Raw genomic sequence first — 25386 nt, 5'->3', positions numbered from 1 at the left:
CTCGAAAATTCTGTTCTCACAAACTGTATTATGGTCACCATCTCCAAAATTGTCACCCACTGTTATTTCATCCACTTGCCCAGCTTCATTACCGAAGACTAAGTCCAGAATTGCGCCCCCTCTCGTTGGGCTTGTTACGTACTGGCCAAAAAGGTTCTCTCGAATGCAGTTCAAGAATTTTGTCCCCTCTGTGCCCGGAGGCACTGTTTGTATCCCAGTTGATATTGGGGTAGTTGAAATCCCCAGCTATTATTGCCCTACAATTTTTGCACTCAGAAATTTGCCTACATATTTGTCCTTCTATTGCCCTCTCACTATTTGTGTGTCTATAATACACTCCTAGCAGTGTGGCTGCCCCTTTTATTTCAGAGCTCCACCCATATGGGCCGGTTTGATGATGCATTTAGTATATCATCCCTCCCCAAAGCTGTTATTGATTCCTTAACTAACAGTGAAGACCCTTGGGAAAATGCGAATTGGCACAAGGGTGAAGAGCTAAATAAGCGTGGGCTGTGTTAATGTATTTGCATATCTGTCAGTTGTTACAGAAAGACATCTAGTGTGGCACTGTGTACACAGATTGTAGAGGTAATTCCCTCAGGCAGCTGCAGTTTGGACCTTGGCATTTCTGCATTTCCTGTGCAATGGCCGCGGCTACTCGACTCAGAGTTGTTCTGCAACATTTGAATTGCGGAGTTGTATCCTTTGGTTTTTAATTAATGAACCCTGGCGTGAATTTCCACCCGAGGTTTCTCTCGCCCGGCTCTCGTCTATTCCGCGGCTCATCCGCCCGATTTACGGCGGAATCTCCCTCTGGATAGACCATTGTCTATCTGCCCAAATGCTGGAGAGGTCATGATAGGGAAATGTTACCGAGCTTCGTGTTGGTGCTTTTAAAAGTGCGTTATAATTTTTTTAAAGCATAATTCTTATCGAGCTCTTATAAAAATACATGTAACTTAAATAAGGCTTTTGTGGTGCACACAACTCAGTTGATGGCTTTCTGGTCTCTGCAAGGTCAGATTGCACTCCAGAGACCTCGCCACTGTTACTAATACCGAGGGAGTGCCACCCTGTTAGAGGTGCTGTTATTCCCCAGACAATAAATTGAATTCCCTCTTGCTGCTATTTCAAAGAAAACAAAGTTCTCCCAATATTTATACCTCGAAGCGAAATCATTAAAATAGTCTTGCATTTGTATAGCGCCATGACCACAGGGTGTCCCAAAGCGCACAAGAAGATAAGAAATAGGAGCAGGAGTAGGCCATTCAGCCCCTCAAGCCTGCCCCGCCATTCAGTAAGATCATGGCTGATCTGTCCCAGGCCTCAACTTCTCTTTCGGGCCTGCTCCGCCTAACCCTCGGCTCCCAGAGATTTCAAAAATCTATCTACCTCCTCCTTAAATACATTTAGTGACCTAGCCTCCACAACTCTCTGAGGCAGAGAATTCCAGACATTCACTACCCTCTGAGAGAAGAAATTCCTTCGCATCTCAGTTTTAAATGTGTGCCCCCTTATTCTGTAACTATGCCCCCTAGTTTGAGATTCCCCCACCAGTGGAAACATCTTCTCAACATCTACTCTGTCAAGCCCCCTTAAAATCTTATATGTTCCAATAAGATCACCTCTCATTCTTCTAAACTCCAATGAATAAAGGCATAACCTGTTTAGCCGTTCTTGATAAGACAACCCCTTCATCTCAGGAATCAACCTTGTGAACCTTTACTGAACTGTATCCAATGCTAGTATATCCTTCCTTAAATACAGGGACCAAAACTGTACGCAGTACTCCAGGTGCAGCCTCACCAACACCCTGTAATAAGACTTCCCTATTTCTAAACTCTAATCCCACTCGCAATAAAGGCCAAAATTCCATTTGCCTTCCTAATTACTTGCTGCACCTGCATGCTAACTATTTGTGTTTCATGTACAAGACCACCCAGATCCCTCTATACTGCAGTATTTTGTAGCCTTACTCCATTTAAATAATAATCTGCCTTTTTATTCTTCCTACCAAAGTGGATGACCTCAATCTTTCCCAAATTGAACTCCATCTGCCAAGTTTTTGCCCACTCACTTAACCTATCTATATATATATATATTTTTTTTTTTAATTCTTTCATGGGATGTGGACATTATTTATTGCCTATCCCCTGTTGCCCTTAACAACTGAAAGGTTTGCTAGGCCACTTCAGAGAACAGTTAAGAGTCAACCACATTGCTGTGGGTCTGGAGTCACATGTAGGCCAGACCAGGTAAGGACAGTAGTTTTCCTTCCCTAAAGGGCATTAGTGAACCTAGTGGGCTTTTATGACAACTGATAGTTTCATAGCACCATGACTGACACTAGCTTTTAGTCCCAGATTTTTTAAATTAATTAATTGAATTTAAATTCCACCACTTGCCATGTTGGGATTTGAACCTGTGTCTCTAGTGCATTAGTCTAGATTACTAATTTCAGTGACACTACCACTGCACCACCATCTCCTCATTTTGCAGCCACTGAAGTACTTTTGAATGTAAACATTGTCGTAACTTAGGAAACATGGCAGCCAATTTGTACACAGCAAGCTCCCACAAACATCAATGTGATAATGACCAGATCATTTGTTTTTTTGTGATGCAGAGGACTGGTGATAATTCCCTGCTTTTCTTCAAAATAAGGCCATGGGATCTTTTATGTCCACCTGAAAGAGGCCTCAGTTTAATGTCTTATCTGGAAGACGTCACCTCTGATTGTGCAGCCTTGCACTCGAGAGGTAGCCTTGATTTAAAGTCCTGCAGTGGAACTTGAATCCACAACTTTTAGTCTCACAGGTAAGAATGCTACCAACTGAGCCACAGCAGACTCTAATTGGCTTGTTATCATGTCACTGTTTGTGGGATCTTGCTGTGTACAAATTTGCTGCTGTGTTTCCTGTGTTAGGACGGTGACGACAATTCAAAAGTACTTCATTGGCTATGAAGCGCTCTAGGATATCCTGAGGTTGTGAAAGACACTATATGAATGCTTGCCTTTTTCCCTAAGGATTGGCACGGAGACTGCAAATCTGATTATACATCAGTTGGTTACTTTTTGTTTGCTTCTTACCCACGTTCCATTTCAGCCTTGTGTCTTTCATTCCTTTTCTTTACATTTGCCACATAGCTTTGGACTCAGACTATCACTCCAACCCTCCGATAGTCAAGGAAATGATTGTGGGCAGAGAAATTTAACTTAGGTTGCTTTCTGGTGGAAAATGGGTGGTGCAATCCCAACATGCACCCAAAAATACCTGCATGGGGCCAAAGTTAAATTGGACCTCTAGCTTTCTTTGTAATTAACTGGTCAGCTGTGGACACCAGTTGGGTGTCCCTGTTCAGCTTCCGGTTGGATGCTGTGATGTCCGATTTCTCCCCCCTTGTCTGTCCCTGGTTGATGGAAGGAGGTTGTGTCAGAGAGTTCACGGTGGAAGGCAACATGAGGCTAGAATCTGCCTAATCTTGAGTTAGTTGGCTGTTCATCCCATTGGCACATTAAAGTTACAAAATAAACTAGGCTAATGACAGAATGAAACAACACCGAAGGTGGTCATTTAGCCTATTGTGTCCGTGCTGGCTCTTTGTTAGAGCTATCCAATTAGTCCTGCTCACCTGCCCTTTCCTCAGAGTTTTCCCCTTCAACTATTTATCCAATCCCCTTTTGAAAGTTTTATTCAATCTGCTTCCATTGCCCTTTCAGGCAGTGCCTTCCAGATCATAACTTGCTGCATAAAAAAATTGCATCCTTACACTCAGCAACTATCACATTCTTATTCACCTAAAGTGTCAAAAAATGCACTCGACAATGAAAATTTCATCATGAAAGCTTGTTACTTTCCTTTATCAATATTCCAGACAGCCTTTCCCACAATTGGAGAAGTTGTTACAGATACTTATCCTAGAAGGTTCCGGTAAGTAATGAGCCAAATGTTGCTGCAATGGTAAGGGCATGTTAACAACACACACGGCTATTAATCGGTCTTCACTATTGAGGATACAAGTAACATCCCAGTACTAGCTGTAAGTCAGGAAATGGGAGGGAGGGAGGAACTCAAGAAAATTACACTCACCAGGGAAGTGGAACTGAACAAATTGTAGGAGCTGCGGGCTGACAAATCCCCGGGTCCTGATGGACTTCATCCTAGGATGTTAAAAGAAGTGTCTAGTAAGATAGTTGATGCATTAGTTTTAATTTTCCAAAATTCCCTAGATTCGGAGAAGGTTCCGTTAGATTGGAAAATAGAAAATGTAACTCCTTTATTCAAAAAGGGAGGGAGACAGAAAGCAGGAAACTACAGGCCAGTTGGCTTAACATCTGTCTTAGGGAAAATGTTAGAAGCTATTATTAAAGACGTTACAGCAGGGCACTTAGAAAAAATCAAGGTAATCAGGCAGAGTCAACATAGTTTTGTATAAGGGAAATTATGTTTAACCAATTTTTGGAATTCTTTGAAGGAGTTACATGTGCTGTGGATAAAGGGGAACCGGTGGATGTACTGTACTTAGATTTCCAGAAGGCATTTGATAAGGTGCCACATCAAAGATTATTGCAGAAAATAAAAGCTCATGGTGTAGCGGGTAACATATTGGCATGGACAGAAGATTGGCTAGCTAACAGGAAACATAGAGTAGGTATAAATGGGTCATTTTCTGGTTGGCAAGATGTAACGAGTGGTGTGCCACAGGGATGTGTGCCAGGGCCTCAACTTCTTACACTTATATAAATGACTTGGATGAAGGGACTGAAGGTATAGTTGCTAAATTTGCTGATGACACAAAGATAGGTAGGAAAATAACTTGTGAAGAGGACACAAGGGGGCTACAAAGGGATATAGATAGGTTAAGTGAGTGGGCAAAGACCTGGCAAATGGAGTATAATGTGGGGAAGTGTGAAATTGTCCACTTTGGCAGGAAGAATAAAAAAGAAGCTTATTATCTAAATGGTCAGAGATTGCAGAGCTCTGAGATGCAGAGAGATCTGGGTGTTCCAGTGCATGAATTGCAAAAGGTTAGTTTGCAGGTACAGCAAGTAATTAGGAAAGCTAATAGAATGTTATTGTTTATCGCGAGGGGAATTGAATACAAAAGTAAGGAGGTTATGTTTCAGCTATACAGGGCATTGGTGAGATCACATCTGGAGTACTGTGTACAGTATTGGTCTCCTTATTTAAGGAAGGATGTAAATACGTTGGAGGCAGTACAGAGAAGGTTTACTAGACTAATACCTGGAATGGGCGGGCTGTCTTATGAGGAAAGATTGGACAGGCTTGGCTTGTATCCGCTGGAATTTAGAAGAGTAAGAGGTGACTTGATTGAAACATATAAGATCCTGAGGGGTCTTGACAGGGTGGATGTGGAAAGGATGTTTCCCCTTGTGGGAGAATCTAGAACTAGGGGTCACTGTTTAAAGGAGTCGCCCATTTAAGACAGAGATGAGGAGAAATTTTTTTCCTCAGAGGGTCGTGAGGCTTTGGAATTCTCTTCCTCAGAAAGATGTGAAAGCAGAGTCTTTGAATATTTTTAAGGCAGAGGTAGATAGGTTCTTGATAAGAAAGGGGGTGAAAGGTTATCGGGGGTAGGTGGAAATGTGGAGTAATCAGTTCAGCCATGAATTTATTGAATGGCGGAGCAGGCTCGAAGGGCCGAGTGGCCTACTCCTGCTCCTAATTCGTTTGTTCGTAATGCACAAATTGTCAATCAAATTCAGAGGATAAGAGATGCACCCTAATTGCGAATCTCCACAACTTGTTGGTTGATATACACCCCTCTGCCATTTGCTTTGCACAAACGACATCTCATCCTTAGCCTTTCACTATGTTTTGAAGAACTTGCTGGATTTGCACATTAATTGCCCATTAAATTCACACAGAAATTTAGGCCTCATAACTGACGGTTAAGTACCCTTTAAATGATGTGATAATGCCACTCAACCTCTCTGGCCTGAATGGGAACAATTTAAACTGTTCAGTCTCAATCCTGAATGTAGTAAATTCTTCTAAGAGTTTCTAAAAATTTTAAATTTTTACATTTTTTTCAATTTTATCCTGGTAGCCTCCAATTTCCTTCCCTCTCATTATTTCTCTTTCTGTGCCTGATTTGACGCTAATTCACCCTCCTTCTCTGTCGTTCCTCTGTCTCTTTCTCAATCCTTAAATCTAATTGGTCAAGGAGATACCCTGTTGGTTCTGCTATTCACAAGGGTCCCAGAGACCCTCAGCAGATGTTACTTCAGTGCGTTGCCGCACAGGAATTTTTCGAGGTGAAGGATGCAGAAAAAAGTCTTAAGCAACAGCAGATGCTGTGAAATTCCCCATTCCAGCCAATAGTCACCCAAGCCGCTTCTGCATTTAAATTGCAAGTGTATAAATCTTTGAATTCCATTAGTGTAATTGGAGAACACAAACAAATGTTAATATTTCACAGCGAAGTTCATTCAATATTTTCTTACAGAACACAGTATTTATTCCTCTTTCCCATGGCCCCTTCAATATCTCCTGTTGCAGCAGTTTCTGCTTTATCTTTTTCATGTGGACAGCTGTACATCTTGTCAGGCAAGCCCCCCACCTGTCAAGACTGAAGCACACATTATTTCGCCGCATGAACATTAAAACTTAAAATTGCAAACCCCTGACTGAAAAGACATTTGCATAGTAACCGACAGTGTTAGAACAATGGAGACCCAGTCGTTGCTTCCCCAATACACAGAAGAAGTGGTCCTGCCTCCATCGCTTTTCCCACAGAACTGAATCTTGTGAAGACACGTGAACCTCAAAGAGAGAAAAGTCTCCTACTTGAACAAGGGCTCCGACGAACAGCAAGACAACCTACAATCAAGTGAGCTCGAAGCACAGTAAACAAGAAACTCTTCTGAGATTGCCTCAAACCCCTCTCTACTATATTTTCCTCTCTTTTCTGTCCCTATTTGCATGTGTATATTGTGTGCATGCTAGCGTGGGCGCATCGTATATCAGTAGGAGTCATGTTTCCTGTTTCTGTTGAAGATCATTTGTCATTCATAGTTTCATTTACTTCCATTCCCATGCACAATTAATCTGCACCTTCCACCCCCACCTTGTGCTCACTGCCAAGCTTTGTTTGAAATTTAAACCAGGTGGCTTGACTCTGGTCTTTGCAGACAGAAAGAGCATGTTGCCTGTGCACATTATGCCTGTTTCAGCTAAACAAAATAAGTGGCAGCCATTCGCTGGTTCATTCCTTAGGGAAACGCCTTGACCAATCAGAGTCAAGCCACCTGGTTTAAATTTCAAACAAAGCTTGACCTTTAACTGTCAGTCACCATACACTGGTGCATTCTCCATGGTAACACCTCTACCAGATTCCAATTGCCAACCAATCAGCACTCTCTTCTCATACAGTATAAATTTGTTGCTTTCCCTTACATTGGTAATCTTGTGGATTGTCTTGATGAGTACAAGACAAAAAGCTGCGACAAACTGTCTCTATTTTCAGCAATATTCAAATTCTGTACTACCAAATGTCTATTTCAAAATTATTCTGTAAAATAAATAACAGAACAGAAAAAAACCCAAAAGGATATTGAAGTTAATTACATTTCTTTCTAATTATTTTATTAAAAGAGATATATGCTGATAGGCTACCATTAAAAACAATGTACAAAATTATAATGTGTAGTAACCCAACATATATTGGTGTTAACAGTTATTTGTTGTTTAGCTACAGCCTAGGGATTGGGTTGGCCAAAAACCAGTAATCTAAATGCGTGCAAAGACCGATGAGAGCTGCACAGTGTTTTATGCCTACCATTCCATTAGCTAGGCATTAAAGGTCTGGTAACATTTATCCCTGTTTAATGATTTAGTTAGTATGGCTTTCAAAATATGAAAAAATGTGCTTCTGCTCTGATTTCTTGTTATATGGCAGGACTACGATATAAAATGTATCCCCAGTATTGCAGAAATCCAAAGAAAACAGTGTAAGCTTGTTGACAACAGATTGAAATCTTCTGATGTAAGCCTTGTGGTGTCCCAGTTCTGCAGCAGTCCACTCTGTTTTCTTGTGCAATCTTGTTAATCTGCTGTTGCTGGTGAAAAATCATCAGACAGTAAAGGAATGTTTCATTTGCTGCTGAGTTTTGACCTAATTGGGTTTCATGGGGGAAGAAAATGATTGAAGAGTTTTTACAGAATGTGTCAAGCAGTTTAATTAGATCCCCCTGCTGACAGGGAGGATGGCAAACTAGAGATACACCAGAGTTCCCAGCAACCTATGAAGTGAACATGAGGTATTAAACTGATTTCTGGAGGATGAAATTCCCGCAGTTGGTAACCTTGCTGTTAAAGTTGATTTTTTTTTTCACCAAATTTGACAACCAGAATTTCACCCACGTTTTTCACGGGACTCCTGAGGGGAGAGGTGTAAACTTACTCCTCTTTCTCTTTAAACATTTTGAAATTGTATCCTGTTTGAGTAAAATTAGAATACATCATGTTGTTGTTGTTTAAGAACTCTTATATTTGCATCAGTCAACTAATACCCCTAAAGATATGCTCAATCATCCCAGAGTAGCGATAGGATAGAGTCATAGAGAGATACGGCACTGAAACAGGCCCTTCGGCCCACTGACTCTGTGCCGACCATCAACCACCCATTTATACTAATCCTACATTAATCCCATATTCCCTACCACGTCCCCACCTTCCCTCAATTCTCCTACTACCTACCTACACTAAGGTAAACTGACCATTGTAAATTGCCCCATCAACCTACAAGTCTTTGGCTGTGGGATGTAACTGGAGCACCTGGCCCGGCAGAAACCCACGCGGTCACGGTGAGAACTTGCAAACTCCGCACAGGCAGTACCCAGAACCGAACCCGGGTCACTGGAGCTGTGAGGCTGCAGTGGTAACCACTGCGCCACTCCTATGTCCAATATCATAAGTGGACACTAAAGTAAGATATTGTCACTTATGTGTGAATTTTGTATTCTAAAAATAAATTATCTTTATACCTAGATACACTTTGGAAAACAGATGTCTCACTCCTGAGCAAAGGCAATTTTATGAAGAAAATGGATTCCTTCATGTTAAGAAGCTGGTTTCTGATGAAAATATTAAACTCTTTGGGTAAGTTGTTAGGTTTAAAGAAAGAAATCCTGTGTTTATATCACACCCTGCAGGGCTATTCTGCACCTTATCACATCCTCAGGACATCCCAAAGCACCTCACTTTCAATTATCTTCGTATTACAACAGTAAGGAAAGAGGTAAAACCTTTAAGAGATGAAAAGAGATTAAAAACCGAGGATGGGCACGAAACAGTAAATATACGGAATAATTATCTCCTCCAAGTATTCACAAGGGGAGACATTTAGCAACATACCCTTCCTAAGTAAGAAAATATAAATGAAATGGGAACATAAAAAAGGCTTTTTAAAAAAAGGCTTTTTAAAAAAAGGCTAAAACTAATTTCCAGATCATTTGAAATGGATGGTATTTATCCCAGATCACTGAGCACGATTTGTGATGTAATGACATCATTATGAGGAACTCAGTGGATACTGGGAAGGTACCAGTAACTGGAACCAGGTGAATGTGGAACCTGTATTCAAAAAAAAGAGAACAAAACAGACTCAAGTAACCATAAATCCATTAGTCTTCATTCCATTTCATAGAGAATAACATGAATTTGATTATTGGGAGTAAACTGGAAAACTATCAGTAATAACCTAATAGCTATTATTGTGGTGTAAATATTGAATAAATGTAAATTTTGCACTTTGAATGAAAATGGTTTGTCTTTGTTATAGGGATGAGTTTGCGAGGATTTGCCAGAGAGAAGTTGAGGTTCTGGGATTAAGTGTAATGAGGGATTTAGCCATTAATAAATCTGAATATGTTCAGGATCAACGTTCTGTTTCTAAGATCCAAGATTTTCAGAACAATGAAGTATTGTTTAAATACTGCCGCTTGCCAGAGGTGAGAGTCAAGGATTAAAAAGTAAATATAAAGAATACATTTAATACATGTAAATGAAAGAGACCCGAGGAGAGTTATATATATATTTATTCAGAAGGAAATACTAGTGTAAGATTAAGTGCATGTAAAGTTTTGTCTTAAAATAAAAAAGTCCTCTTGGCAGAAAGGGATTTTATGGTCCCCCAGGAATGGGCTGGGGGGGCCGTAAAATCGAGTGGGGCGTGGGAGGGTGGGGGGGTGCCGTGCCTGTCACCTACCTGCCCTTGCTGCTATTTCACCAGCGGCAGGAGAGGTGGCTAGTGGCTGCCCGCCTTTAGGCCAATTGAGGTCCTTAAGTGGACAATTAATTAATGGCAGACAGCCAGTTTTCCACCTGAGGAGGGGGGTAGGGACCCTCCTGACCAGCCACCCGGCAACCCCCCCCCCCCCTCTCCCCTTTGCAGCCTGGGCCAACCCTGCTAAAACAACTCCCCTCTGCCCTGCTCTCCGACCCCACCTCCACCCCCACCCCGCCAATTCACCAGAGCCCAGCACTTGTCCCCGGCAAGGCCCGACCCACTTACCTCTTTGAAGGGTGGCGTCAATATTCCTCTTCTTGATGTGTGCAGTCCCAGCAGTGGCCACCGCTCCTGGTGGCACTGCCAGGACTGAACAGCCATCAGCCCTCTGATTGGCTGACAGCTTTTGGAGGCAGGACTTCCTGCCTCAGTGTGACAGAAGCTACGACCTCTTCCAAGTAAGGGCCTGGACCACACAAAATAGCAGCATGGTTTCCAGGCCCAGCAGTCTCGCTCCCGACTTGTCAGCGGTGGACGGGGCCACCGTCCGCTCATGAAATCCCAGCCAGTGAGTTTTGTTCAGTTAATAATCTGAAACATCTACATAGCGTTCTGTACTGAAATATCTATGATTCTGATAGTCAATCCATTCTGCATGTGGTAACTCCACATCCATGCAATCCAATCTAACCCTATTTTACTGCTCTACTGAATCTCTTCACGACCAATTCATTAGTAGAAAATATGATCTGTACAATGTGAGTTTTTAGATTAAGATCCTTCTTAATTTAATACAGTTCTGCTTTTAGATCTTGAAATATGTGGAGTGCTTTACTGGCCCTAATGTCATGGCAATGCACACCATGCTGATCAACAAGCCCCCCGATCCAGGTAAGGGAAGTGAAAATATGTTAAATGCATATTGAAAACTAGCACAGTGACAGCTGGTAACTGTAGGATGAGATTGCCAATTTTCTTAAGTAAATACTTAATTTGTCCTTTGTCAGAAGCAGAAACTGTTCTAACTGCAAATCTTTGCAGAGTTGAAGGGATTAAGGGACATTCCTTTACTTAAACATTCACTCCCTTCACCATCAACGCACAGTGACAACAGTGTTTACCATCAACAAGATGCACTGCAGCAACTCACCAAGACTCCTTCGACAGCACCTTCCAAACCTGCAGCCTCTACCATCTAGAAGAACAAGGGCAGCAGGTGCATGGGAACACCACCACCTGCAAGTTCCCCTTCAAGTCACACACCATCCTGACTTGGAACTATATCACCGTTCCTCCACTGTCACTGGGTCAAAATCCTGGAACTCCCTTCCTAACAGCACTGTGGGTGTACCTACCCCACATGGACTGCAGCGGTTCAAGAAGGCAGCTCACCACCACCTTCTCAAGGGCAGTTAGGGACGGGCAACAAATGCAGGCCTGGCCAGTGATGCCCACATCCCATGAACAAATAAAAAAAACTTAATACTGTTCCTCTGCCCATAGAATTATTTTCTATTTTCTGATAACAGCTGCAAGCCAATTGCAACTTTGTTATAGTGAACTATAACTTGGTAAATAATTATTAAAATGGAATATTCTCAATTTTTTCCCATAAATGGTAGATCTTGGTAGTAATGGGAAGTTGTGGTGAGCTTGAGGCATAATCTGAGAATGATGAATGTCGTATTAATAACTCACTGTAGTAGGAGAGGATTAATAAAAGTTCACCAATAATATAAAAGTGACCTCCCTGTGTTTTCAGGAACGAAGACGTCCCGTCATCCTATGCACCAGGATCTGCATTATTTCCCATTTAGACCTGCGGACCAGATTGTGTGCGCCTGGACTGCCATGGAGAAAGTGGACCACAACAATGGATGCCTTGTTGTGCTGCCAGGGACACACAAGGGCAGAATGAAGCAGCATGACTACCCTGACTGGAAGGTATGTGCTAGGCTACAATGTTGTCTGCGTGAAAACCTTTTCTTTTAAGAAAAACAGTAAGACTATTGCAGACAGATGAAGAAAATCATACTAGGTAGAAAGTTAGAGGGAGAAGGTACATAGTCGAGAAGGTTCACAGAGAGAAGCATGGAAGACGAATGAAATAACCTGACAAAAATGTCTTTGTGCAGTGATGTGTCTGGTCTCAGTGATGAGACAAGCATGGACCATAACAGCTAATAATAACAGTTTTGTAAAAAGCCCATACAAAATACAACAAAATATTATACTTTGTTAGAAACCTTTTTTTGCTTTGAGTTTTAAAAAAAAATTGATTCTTGTTGGCCTAGTGCTTTCATCCTTAAAATACCAGGTTCCAGCAGATACGTGTCATACGAACATACGAATTCAGAGCAGAAGTAGGCCATTCGGCCCCTATAGCCTGCTCCGCCATTCTTGTATCTCGAATTCCACACTCTCATCTACCCCCGATAACTTTTGAATTCCTGGCCTAACAAGAATCTACCTACCTCCGCCTTAAATTATTCAATGACCCTGCCTCCACCACCATCTGAGGCAGAGAGTTCCAAAGTCGCACAACCCTCTGAGAAAAAATTTATCCTCATCTCGGTCCTAAAAGGGTGTCCCCTAATTTTAAAACAGTGCCCCCTAGTTCTGGACTCACCCACAAGAGGAAACATCCTTTCCACATTCACCTTGTCAAGACCGTTCAGGATCTTATAAACTTCAATCAAGTCTCCCCTCACTCTTCTAAACTCCAGTGAAAACAAGCCCAGTCTGTCCAACCTTTCCTCACAAGACAACCTGCTCATTCCAGCTATCAATCTACTAAACCTCCTCTGAACTGCCTCCAATGCATTCGCATCCTTCCTTAAATAAAGAGACCAAAACCACACACAGTATTTGAGATGTGGTCTCAACAATGTCCTGTATAATTGAAGCATTTTCAATTCCTCTCATAATCAAGTAGAGCATTCTATTATCCTTCTTTATGACTTGCTATACCTGCGTACTAACTTTTTGTGACTCCTGCACGAGAACACCTAGATCTCTGTGTGCCTCGAAATTCTGCAGTCGTTATCCGTTTAAGTAATACTCTGCTTTTTTATTCTACCTGCCAAAGTGAATTACTTCACATTTTCCCACATTATACTCCATCTGCCAGATTTTTGCCCACTCGCAGCCTATTCATATCAGTCTGCAAGCTCCTTATGTCCTCTTCACAACATACTTTCCTACCTATCTTTGTGTCATCTGCAAATTTATCTACCATGCCATCACTCCCCTCATCTTTCTTCTTTTCTTTCTTTTTTTCTTTTGGGCCTCCTTATCTCGAGAGACAATGGGTAAGCGCCTGGAGGTGGTCAGTGGTTTGTGAAGCAGCGCCTGGAGTGGCTATAAAGGCCAATTCTGGAGTGACAGGCTCTTCCACAGGTGCTGCAGAGAAATTTGTTTGTCGGGGCTGTTGCACAGTTGGCTCTCCCCTTGCGCCTCTGTCTTTTTTCCTGCCAACTACTAAGTCTCTTCGACTCGCCACAATTTAGCCCTGTCTTTATGGCATCTAAGTCATTGATATAAATTGTAAAAAGTTGAGGCTCCAGCACAGACCCCTGTGGGACTCCACTCGTCACATCCTGCCAATCAGAAAAGGACCCATTTTTGCATACTATCTGTTTTCTGCCAGCCAGCCAATCTTCTATCCATGCTAATATGTTACCTCCTACACCATGAGCTCCTGCTTTGCACAATAACCTTTTATGTGGCACCTTGTCAAATGCCTTATGGAAATCCAAGTACAGTAGGTCAGCGGGCTCCCCTTTATCCATGGCGCATGTCACTCCTTCAGAGAACTCCAATAAATTGGTTAAACATGATCTCCCTTTCACAAAACCATGCTGAACATTCCCGATTGCCTTGAGTTTTTCTAAGTGTCCAGCTATAGCCTCATTAATGATCGATTCTAACACCTTCTCCACGACAGACATCAAGCTAACTGGCCTATAGTTACCTGTTTTCTGCCTCCTCCCCCCACCTTCTTGAATAGAGGGTTATATTTGCTACTTTCCAGTCAGATGGAACCTTTCCAGAATCTAACGAATTTTGAAAAATTAACACCAATGCATCCACTACCTCATTAGCCATCTCTTTTAAGACCGTAGGATGAAACCCAACAGGACCCAGGGACTTGTCAGCCCACAGCTCCATAGGTTTGCTCAGTACCACTTCCCTGGTGAATGTAATTTCACCAAGTTCCTTTCTTCCTTCTACCTCCTGATGTACATCAATTTCTGGAATGTTTTTTGTATCCTCTATAGTGAAGACAGAAGCAAAATATTTGTTCATTTCATCTGCCATTTCCTTATTATCTACTATTAACTCCCCATTCTCACGCTCTAGAGGACCAACACTCACTTTACTTACTCTTTTCCTTTTTAAATGCTGTAGAAGCTCTTGTTATCTGTTTTTACATGTCTAGCTAGCTTCCTCTCATACTCTAATTTCTTTCTCCTGATTAACATTTTAGTCATTCTCTGCCGTTCTTTATATTCTGACCAATCATCTGACCTGCCACTCATCTTTGCACAATTATATGCCTTTTCCTTAAGTTTGCTGCTTTCCTTAACTTCTTTAGTTAACCACAGATGGTGGGTCCTCCCCTCAGAATTTTTTATATAGTAGGAAAATACCTATGTTGAGTATTTTGAAATATCCCCTTAAATGTCTGCCACTGCTTCTCTATTGATCTACTAGCCTAGTAACCCAGTTCACAGCAACTAGCTCAGCTTTCACGGCCACATAGTTGCCCTTATTTAAGTTTAAAATACTAATCTTAGACTCACTCTTCTCTCTTTCAAACTGGATATAAAAATCAATCATATTGTGGTTGCTGCTACCTAGAGGTGGCTATACTCTGAGGTCATTAATTAATCCTGTCACATTACACAATACCAAGTTTAATATAATCTGCTCTCTGGTTGGTTCCAGAAGGTTAACTTCTTAATTTTTATTTTGATGCAAGAATTATATCCCAATAAAGGTTGAATGTTTCTACAACTGTCAAATTACTGTTTCTAGTAACTGGAGCTGTTTCATCTTGGGTATTCAGCAAAAAAAATGTCTTCTAATTTAACACTTGTGATTGTTCTGATCTTATATAATCCTAGATGAGGATTATAGACTTTTGTTACCAATAATATGCTGTTTCCCCATCCACTGTGTCTTCAGGATGGCGTCAATAAGATGTATCATGGTGTGCATGATTATGACCCCAGTCATCCCAGGGTTCATCTTGTGATGGAGAAGGGTGACACAGTATTCTTCCATCCCCTGCTCATCCATGGATCAGGAACAAATCGGACTCAGGGCTTCCGAAAGGTAAGGGGGCGCTTGTGATGAGAGACATTGATCAGATGTTGCACACACTTTATATAGCAAATCAAAAGATGTTCCACCACCATTTTGTATGAAGTCAGCTAACTCCACAAATTGTTTCTGGAACGTGCCTGATCTGCATGACTGACTGCCAAACACTCAAGTACGTCTGTAGGTAGAGCCATTGGACTAGTATTTCTGCCATTTTTCATTAGCTGAGTTAGTTGGTGTTTATATATCAGAAATTTTGTCTTACAGGTCAAAAGTCTTCTGTGTTATGTGTTGGAGGTCTAATTGAGGTGTATAAGGGGATTGACAAAGTAGACGTAGAAAGGATGTTTCCTCTGGTGGGGCAATCTAGAACAAGAGGTCATAGTTTTAGGATAAGGGTAGCAGATTTAAAACAGAGATGAGGAGAAATTACTTCTCTCAAAGGGTCGTGAGTCTGTGGAATTCACTACCCCAGAGCGCAGTGGATGCTGGGACATTGAGTAAATTTAAGGAGGAGATAGACAGATTTTTAATTAGTAAAGGGTTGAAGGGTTATGAAGAATGGGCACGAAAGTGGAGTTGAGGCCGAGATGAGATCAGCCATGATCGTATTGAATGGCGGGGCAGGCTTGAGGGGCTGAATGGCCTACTCCTGCTCCTAGTTCTTATGTTATGTTCTTGTGTTATGTTCAGGGCCAGTAGTTTACAGGGATTGAATATGTCATATTCCATCTTTTTATGTGGACTCCAGGAATTTTCATTCGTGTTTTAGGGATTGCATTCTGAGATTCCATCTATCTTTCCATGAAAACAAAAAAACATTTTATTTAACAGCACTTACTGCATTCTGTGTTTACGCTTTCCTAATCAGAAAGACGTAATAATAGAGAAAGAGGTAATAATAAATGAAAGGTTAACTTCAGCCCTGTTATGCACCGTCAAGCAGCCGGTAACCGAGGGACATCATCAGAAGCTTGGAAGCAAGTTGCCTTTTTTTGGCCAGAGAATGGGGAGTGATTCAGGAGAACTTAAATATTGATGTGCATGTTGGAAATAAGATTTGCTGCTTGGTTTCAAACACAAGACTAATCATCAGCAGCTCAATATCAGTATCAATATCAGTGGACCATGTAACTTCTAGCATAATATTCTGTTATTATTAATATCAGGATTACCTTTCAGGCCAGATCTATGTTAGAGAATGGTGGACCTCTGGAATAGGCTGTCATCTCTTGCAGTGGACGCTGAATTCATTCAAGCAAGAACTAGATTTGTTTGTGACTGGGATGGAGATCACCTCTTACAAACAGTAGCTATTACAGGGCATTCAGGGCCAGTGTGATGATCTGGAGTAGTTTCGATGGGTCAGAGAGGAATTTCTAAAGTTTTTTTGCCCCAGTTGGCCTGGGCTTTTTCTCTTTTTTTGCCTGTCTTGGGAGATCACGGTTTTGGTTGGGGTGACGATGTGAGTGTAAATATTGTGATACACAAGGTATCACAATTGTGTGGGACAGGCTGGATGAACGAAAGGGTATTCAGCTGTCTACCATTAGTTTTGTATGGTCATATGTTTGTTTACTGCAAACTTACTGTATTCTGTGTTTGAACTCCCTTTTTTAGGCGATCTCGGGCCACTTTGCAAGTGCTGACTGCTATTACATTGATGTAAAGGGTACCAAACAGGAAAATATTGAGCAAGAGGTTCTTGAGATAGGACGTAAAAAGTATGGCATAGACAAAGATGTAATTCTGGCGGTAGGTTTTTAAAAATAAAATGTATTTTGTCAATCTGACATGCTATCTTGCAAGCAGAAACAGTCACGACCAGTTTAAGTTCTTTCTATTGTTTTGATACCTTTTTTTTTTGTAAATCAATCCATCGACAGCTAGAGTTCTAAAGCATCAATTTTCAAAATTTCTATGTGGGGGACGCTCTGCAATTATTAATACAAATCTGGAGGTCTAATGCAAATACTGCCATACTCATAAGGACTCCCTCCTTGCAAATAAATAAAGGAAAATGCTGCTATCATAGAACATAGAACAGTACAGCACAGTACAGGCCCTTTGGCCCACGATGTTGTGCCGAACCTTTAACCTACTCTAAGATCAAACTACCTATCTACCCTTCATACTACTATCATCCATGTACCTATCCAAGAGTCGCTTAAATGTCCCTAATGTATCTGCTTCTACTACCACCGCTGGCAGTGCAGTCCACGCACCCACCACTCTCTGTGTAAAGAACCTACCTCTGACATCTCCCTGAAACCTTCCTCCAGTCACCTTAAAATTATGCCCCCTGGTGATAGCCCTTTCTGCCCTGGGAAAAAGTCTCTGGCTATCCACTCTATCTATGCCTCTCATCATCTTGTACCCCTCTATCAAGTCACCTCTCATCCTTCTTCGTTCCAATGAGAAAAGCCCTAGCACTCTCAACCTTTCTTTGTAAGACATGCCCTCCAGTCCAGGCAGCATCCTGGTAAATCTCCTCTGCACCCTCTCTAAAGCTTCCGCATCCTTCCTATAATGAGGCGACCAGAACTGAACACAATATTCCAAGTGTGGTCTAACCAGGGCCTTATAGAGCTACAGCATAACCTCGCGGCTCTTAAACTCAATCCCCCGTTAATGAAAGCCAACACACCATACGCCTTCTGAACAACCCTATCAACTTGGGTGGCAACTTTGAGTGATCTATGGACATGGACCCCAAGATCCCTCTGTTCCTCCACACTACCAAGAATCCTGTCTTTAAGTCTGTATTCTGCATTCAAATTCGACCTTCCAAAATGAATCACTTCACACTTTTCCAGGTTGAACTCCATCTGCCACTTCTCAGCCCAGCTCTGCATCCTGTCAATGTCCCGTTGCAACCTACAACAGCCTTCCACACTATCCACAACTCCAGCAATCTTCGTGTCATCGGCAAACTTGCTAACCCAGCCTTCCACTTCCTCATCCAAGTCATTTATAAAAATCACAAAGAGCAGAGGTCCCAGAACAGATCCTTGTGGAACACCACTGGTCACCGAGCTCCAGGCTGAATACTTTCCATCTACTACCACCCTCTGTCTTCTATGGGCCAGCCAATTCTGTATCCAGACAGCCAACCTTCCCTGTATCCCATGCCTCCTTACTTTCTGAATGAGCCTACCATGGGGAACCTTATCAAACGCCTTGCTAAAATCCATATACACCACATCCACTGCTCTTCCTTCATCAATGTGTTTTGTCACATCTTCAAAGAATTCAATAAGGCTTGTGAGGCATGACCTGCCCCTCACAAAGCCATGCTGACTGTCTCTAATCAAACTATGCTTTTCCAAATAATCATAAATCCTGTCTCTCAGAATCCTCTCCAATAATTTGCCCACTACCGACGTAAGACTGACTGGTCTATAATTCCCAGGGTTATCCCTATTCCCTTTCTTGAACAAGGGAATAACATTTGCCACCCTCCAATCATCCGGTACTACTCCAGTAGACAGCGAGGACGCAAAGATCATCGCCAAAGGCGCGGCAATCACTTCCCTCGCTTCCCGTAATAACCTTGGGTATATCCCGTCTGGCCCCGGGGACTTATCTTTCCTCATGTCTTTCAAAATTTCCAGCACATCCTCCCTCTTAACCTCAACCTGTTCGAGCATATCAGCCTGTTCCACGCTGTCCTCACAAACGACCAGGTCCCCCTCACTAGTGAATACTGAAGCAAAGTATTCATTTAGGACCTCCCCTACCTCCTCCGACTCCAGGCACAAGTTCCCTCCACTATCCCTGATCAGCCCTACCCTCACTCTGGTCATCCTCTTGTTCCTTATGTGTAGAACGCCTTGGGATTTTCCTTAATCCTACCCGCCAAGACTTTTTCATGTCCCCTTCTAGCTCTCCTAAGTCCATTCTTCAGTTCCTTCCTGGCTACCTTGTAACCCTCTAGAGCCCTGTCTGATCCTTGCTTCCTCAACCTTAAGTAAGCTTCCTTCTTCCTCTTGACTAGCTGTTCCACACATCTCTTGTCATCCAAGGTTCCTTCACCCTACCATCCCTTCCTTGCCTCATCGGGACAAACCTATCCAGCAGTCGCAGCAAGTGCTCCCTAAACAACCTCCACATTTCTGTCGTGCATTTCCCTGAGAACATCTGTTCCCAATTTATGCTCCCCAGTTCCTGCCTAATAGCATTGTAATTCCCCCCTCCCCCAATTAAATATTTTCCCATCCCGTCTGCTCCTATCCCTCTCCATGACAATAGTAAAGGTCAGGGAGTTGTGATCACTATCACCGAAATGCTCTCCCACCGATAAATCTGCCACCTGGCCTGGTTTGTTGCCAAGCACCAAATCCAACATGGCCTCCCCTCTAGTCGGCCTATCTACATATTGAGTCAGGAAACCTTCCTGGACACACCTGACAAAAACTGCTCCATCCAAACTATTTGCACTAAGGAGGTTCCAATCAATATTAGGGAAGTTGAAGTCACCCATGACCACAACCCTGTTGCTTCTGCACCTTTCCAAAATCTGCCTCCCAATCTGTTCCTCCGTGTCTCTGTTGCTATTGGGGGGTCTATGGAAAACTCCCAATAAAGTGACTGCTCCTTTCCTGTTTCTGACTTCCACCCATAATGACTCAGTAGACAAACCCTCCTTGACGACCTCCCTTACTACAGCTGTGATACTATCCCTGATTAACAATGCCACTCCCCCACCTCTTTTACCTCCCTCCGTATTCCTTTTGAAACATCTAAACCCCGGAACATCCAACATCCATTCCTGCCCCTGTGATATCCAAGTCTCTGTAATGGCCACAACATCGTAGCTCCAAGTACTGATCCATGCTCTAAGTTCATCACCCTTATTCCTGACACTTCTTGCGTTAAAATAGACACACTTCAACCCATCATACTGGCTGCAACTTTGCCCTGTCAACTGTCTACCCTTACTCACAGACTCTCTGCACTCTGTATCTGCCTGTTCAACAGCTACCCCATCCACTGTTCCGTAGCTCCGGTTCCCATCCCCCTGCCAAACTAGTTTAAACCCTCCCGAAGAGTTCTAGCAAACCTCCCGCCCAGGATATTGGTGCTCCTCCAGTTCAGATGCAACCCATCCTTCTTGTACAGGTCTCACCTTCCCCAGAAGGTATCCCAATGATCCACATATCTGAAGCCCTCCCTCCTACACCAGCTCTGTAGCCACGTGTTCAGCTGCACTCGCTCTCTGTTTCTCGCCTCACTAGCACGTGGCACCGGTAACAATCCTGAGATTACTACTCTGCTCGTCCTGCCTTTCAGCTTCCAACCTAACACCCTATATTCGCTTTTCAGTTCCTCATCCCTTTTCCTAGCTATGTCATTGGTACCGATGTGTACCACGACTTCTGGCTGCTCCCCCTCCCCCTTAGGAATCCTGTAGACTCGATCCGAGACATCCCTGACCCTGGCACCCGGGAGGCAACATACCATCCGGGAGTCTCGTTCGCGACCACAGAATCTCCTGTCTGTTCCTCTAACCATTGAATCTCCTATCACTATCACTCTCCTATTCTCCCCCCTTCCCTTCTGAGCTGCAGAGCCAGGCTCAGTGCCAGAGACCTGGCCGCTGTGGCTTTCCCCTGGTAGGTCATGCCCCCCAACCGTATCCAAAACGGTATACTTATTATTGAGGGGAATGGCTACAGGGGATCCCTGCACTGTGCGCCTATTCTCTTTCCCTCCCCTGACGGTCACCCAGCTACCTTTATCCTGTAACTTAGGTGTCACTACTTCCCTATAACTGCTCTCTATCACCCCTCAGCATCCTGAATGATCCAAAGTTCATCCAGCTCCAGCTCCAGCTCCCTAACGCGGTCTGCGAGGAGCTGGAGTTGGATGCACTTCTCACAGGTGAAGTCAGCAGGGACACCAGTGGTGACCCTTACCTCCCACATCCTGCAAGAGGAGCATGCAACTGCCCTAGCTTCCATCCCCTCTGCTCTAAATTGACAACAGAGATTAAAAACAAATAAAGGAAAACCTTACCTTACCAAACCCTCCACACGAGAGTCCTTTTTTTTTGGTTAGAGGAGGAGGATGGGTGGGAGACACTACACGTGTAGTGTTTTGGGTTTAGCCACTGCCCGAATATATAAGTTTACTTACCCAGCAGTCCCCGTGTCCACGTCCGCCGAATCACGAGGTAAGTACTTTATAGTGAAACTTACCTTCCCAGCTGCCCCCTGGCTCGCACTATCACCACTACCACTGATCATTGCAGAGAATATTAATATACAGCAACACAAGCAACATGCTAGCAAGACAACAAATACAGAAACAATGTGGAATTTCTTGAGACGCCCCTTGCAAAACAGGATTTCAAAATGTTGTTGGCATAGCCACACCTGTGGCTAGTGAGCAATTCCTATTGGACAACACGACTGCACACGACACTACCACATTTGCTAAAGAAAGAGCCATATCATATTTACAAACCAAGTTAAAGGCAGAATGCCATTGCTGCATTTCCCCAATGTTAACTGCTTGAATCCAGAACTCTGGTTCGAACAGTGATTCTGAATAAATCTCATTCCACAAAAAGCTTTGCTTGTACAATGAGGTTGCCAAGTCTTTGTTTTCTGTTCTGATCAGCTTTTCCCTACTTTTCAAAGTACTGCTGTATGTTGAAGCTCTTGATATGGGTTCACAGTTGCTCTAGTCCCTATCCATATGACTTTCAGGATCTCAGCCGTGACATTAGAGGAGATGTTGGAAAGATAGTCTACTTCTCCAAAGAGGGGAGGGGAAAATCAGGGGACAAGTGAACACTCTACCCATTTAGCTCGAAGTAGTACACCCCATAATACTTAAGGAGAAGGAGGGAAAGACAAACAAACAAATAACATTAAAGAATGAGTATGCATACTTGTGCCGAAAAAAATTCCTTCCCCCACCCCCTCAAAGCAAGTGTATAAGGATCATAGCATAGCATCTAATACAATCCCAAAGCACCCAGCTGTCTCACAGTCAACTCTGAAAGGAACCAATGCTAATACTTCTGTGGTTTTATCTTTCCAGGATGTTTGGCGTCTCAAAGGATGTATTGTACAGGGAGAGAGAACCAATCTGTAGAGTTGTTCTGGGAGCTGACTTTGAGTAACTAGTCGGCGATGCTGTGGATTTGCATCATATTTTTGCTACACAATTCGTCACTGCGATTGATTAATTATTTGTGTTTACAAACTATAAACTTACTGGACTGGATTTTACTAGCCCCCGACATCTGGGGTTGTGGGGAAGATGGGGTGCCGGACATACCTCCGGGAGAGGCCCACCACGGACCTCGACGCCGGGAAGGTCCCGCCCCGTATTACCAGCAATGGCGAGGCCTCGTGGCGGCACCCCTCCCCCACCACCGCCGCTCGGCGACAGGGACTTAATTAAAATATTTAAATTAATGTTAATAACTAAATAAATACTTACCTCACCACGACAGCTGTCCTGCTGCGATATTCCGGCCAGTTGCCGGAACTCCTGCACCTTTGGATCTTCGTTCGGAGATCCGAGGCGGAACACTGGTGGGGAGGGGGGAATGGCAAAAAATAAAGCGATTGGTGGAGGAGATGGTGGGAGGGAGGAGTTGGTGGAGGAGATGGTGGGAGGGTGGATTGGAACTTTGAATAAATTTTCACTCTAATTTTCTCCCCCCTACAACTTGAATTGGACGGGCCTGAAGCCCTTTAAAAATGGCACTGGCACTGGCGCGGTGGCACTGGTTGACATTGCTGGGGACGGAGTGCCCGCCCCCTCCACGTCATCAGGGGCCATTTAAATGAACTGTAGCGTGAAATATCATGGTGTCTCCGCGATGGGCGTGCCACCATCTTAGAAGCTCACCATCAAGATTGGAGGCGAGCTAGTAAATTCCAGCCCACTATGTTCAGAGTAATTTGAATGCACTTTACATAGTTCAGAATGATATTTAAGAGTATACATTGCTACCTGTGTTAATCTTTAGTGTGGTATCAGTTATAAGAAAAACGAGACTGTGATAGAGTATAAGGACTATTTCCAATTAAAAATGTCTGTAACTCCACCAATTGACTGCCACCAGTTCGGATTGTGCTTCTGTCCCTGTTTGATTTTAATTACATTATGTTTCAAATGTTCTATTCTGTTAATTTACATTAAATGCCATCAACACAAAATGACATTTTATTTAAATTCAGAGATGCCTTACAGTGTATTGCTCAGTCCATTGGCAAAAGACTATATATAAATATTTTTTAACCAGTTTATTTTGACCAGGTTATCAGCTCTGCTCCGGCGGTTCAGTTGGTAAACTCCAGCTTGTCGTGAAGCTGAGCCAGGTGGATAAAGGAGGTCCCAAGTTTGATCAATGCTGACTTACATGACCACAACCAGTGTGATGATAGAAGTAGTGCAACTAACCTTAACGCAAAGTTAACTACCATACAGGATACAGGTAGCATAGTGGTTATGTAATAATCCAGAGGCTTTGCCTAATAACGATCAGGAGACCCGAGTTCATATCCCACCAAGGCAGCTGGGGAATTTAAATTCAGTTAAGTAAATAAAGCTGTCTCTATTGGTGACCATGAAACTATTAGATTGTTATAAAAACACATCATGTTCACTAATATCCCTTCAGGGAAGGAAATCTGCTGTCCTTTCCCGGTCTGGCCTACATGTGACTCCAGACCCACAGCAATGTGGCTGACTCTTAACTGTCCACTGTAATGGCCGAGCAAGCCACTCAGTTGTATTCAAGAAGGCGGCTCACCACCACCTTCTCAAGGGCAATTAGGGATGGGCAATAAATGCCCACATCCTGTGAATGAATTACAAAGAAACACCTGGGCCAAAGAGGAGAAAAATCACCCACAGTTTCCACTCCTGATCAATATTCATGACACCCACTGGAGAGTCTGAGAAACTGAATGGTAAGTGAAGGGGTTTGCTGCTGCATTGCTGTCTAACTTCCTCAATACTTGCAATAGAAATTGGGTGAGGTCAAGGTCAGGCTTTGCTGTCATGCCCAGATTCACTGTTGAGGCTAGCGTATAAAGTACTAGAGAACAGCCAGTCAGCATCTCAGGAGAGGGGAGGAGAAAATTCAATAAGCAATCCCAAGCATAAGTTATTGAGTTTTCTTTGCAAGCCCAGTGCTAGCATGCTGTTGGCATTTGACAGTGACCTGGTCAGTCAGATGTAGATTCATCTCCGCGAGGTCCTGGGATGGTGTCCGAAGTGTAAACATCCGCTGTCTTGTGTGATTAGCATCTACCGTTGTCTGCTGTTGCTGACGCTATCCTTTATCATTGGCTGCAAGTTAATATGACATGTTTTAGAAACTGCACGACTCTTGCCTGCAGGTTAAGTGGAGATGTTTACTGCTACATCACAGTTCAGAGATTTAAGTTGAGAAGTTCTGTGTACTGCTCCTCCCTCCTCCCTGACCACCACACACAAACACACTCAATCACTTTTGGCAGCCTTGAATGCATCCCCACCAAACAAAAGTGACTGGACGCAAAAATCAGCATACCCCTATTTTTTAGTTCCTCAATATAACCTGCCTGCTTACAAAAAGGAGTAGGTCTCCATTTTACTGATGTTTCCCTGGATGTACCTGCCCTGTCCCTATGTTAGCACGACAGAGAACATCTTGAAACTCAAGAGAATCAGAATCTGGTGCAAGATAGACATCACTAAAATAGTCTGGCTTCACCTCACAGGTCAGGTCTGTGAGCTTTCACAGCCAGTAGGAACATTCCAGCTTGCGTAATCTGGTCTGATCTAAATCTAAAT

At 43.1% G+C, this 25386-nt stretch overlaps 1 protein-coding gene across 1 annotated transcript; it reads left to right on the top strand.

The window, feature by feature from the left end:
• Window positions 1-427: 427 nt before the first annotated feature.
• phyh (phytanoyl-CoA 2-hydroxylase) lies at window positions 428-23762 on the top strand. The gene is made up of 9 exons (XM_068059796.1): window positions 428-698; window positions 3877-3932; window positions 9015-9125; window positions 9808-9976; window positions 11064-11145; window positions 12017-12198; window positions 15445-15594; window positions 17203-17337; window positions 22633-23762. The coding sequence occupies exons 1-9, from the start codon at window positions 645-647 to the stop codon at window positions 22684-22686; spliced, it is 993 nt and encodes a 330-aa protein (XP_067915897.1). The 5' UTR covers window positions 428-644; the 3' UTR covers window positions 22687-23762.
• Window positions 23763-25386: the final 1624 nt, after the last annotated feature.

The sequence above is a fragment of the Heterodontus francisci genome, chromosome 27 (assembly GCF_036365525.1).
Source record: "Heterodontus francisci isolate sHetFra1 chromosome 27, sHetFra1.hap1, whole genome shotgun sequence".
Taxonomy (NCBI): Eukaryota; Metazoa; Chordata; class Chondrichthyes; order Heterodontiformes; family Heterodontidae; genus Heterodontus; species Heterodontus francisci.
The sequence above is the reverse complement of the archived record's forward strand: the minus strand, read 5'-3'. Positions and strand labels throughout refer to the sequence as shown.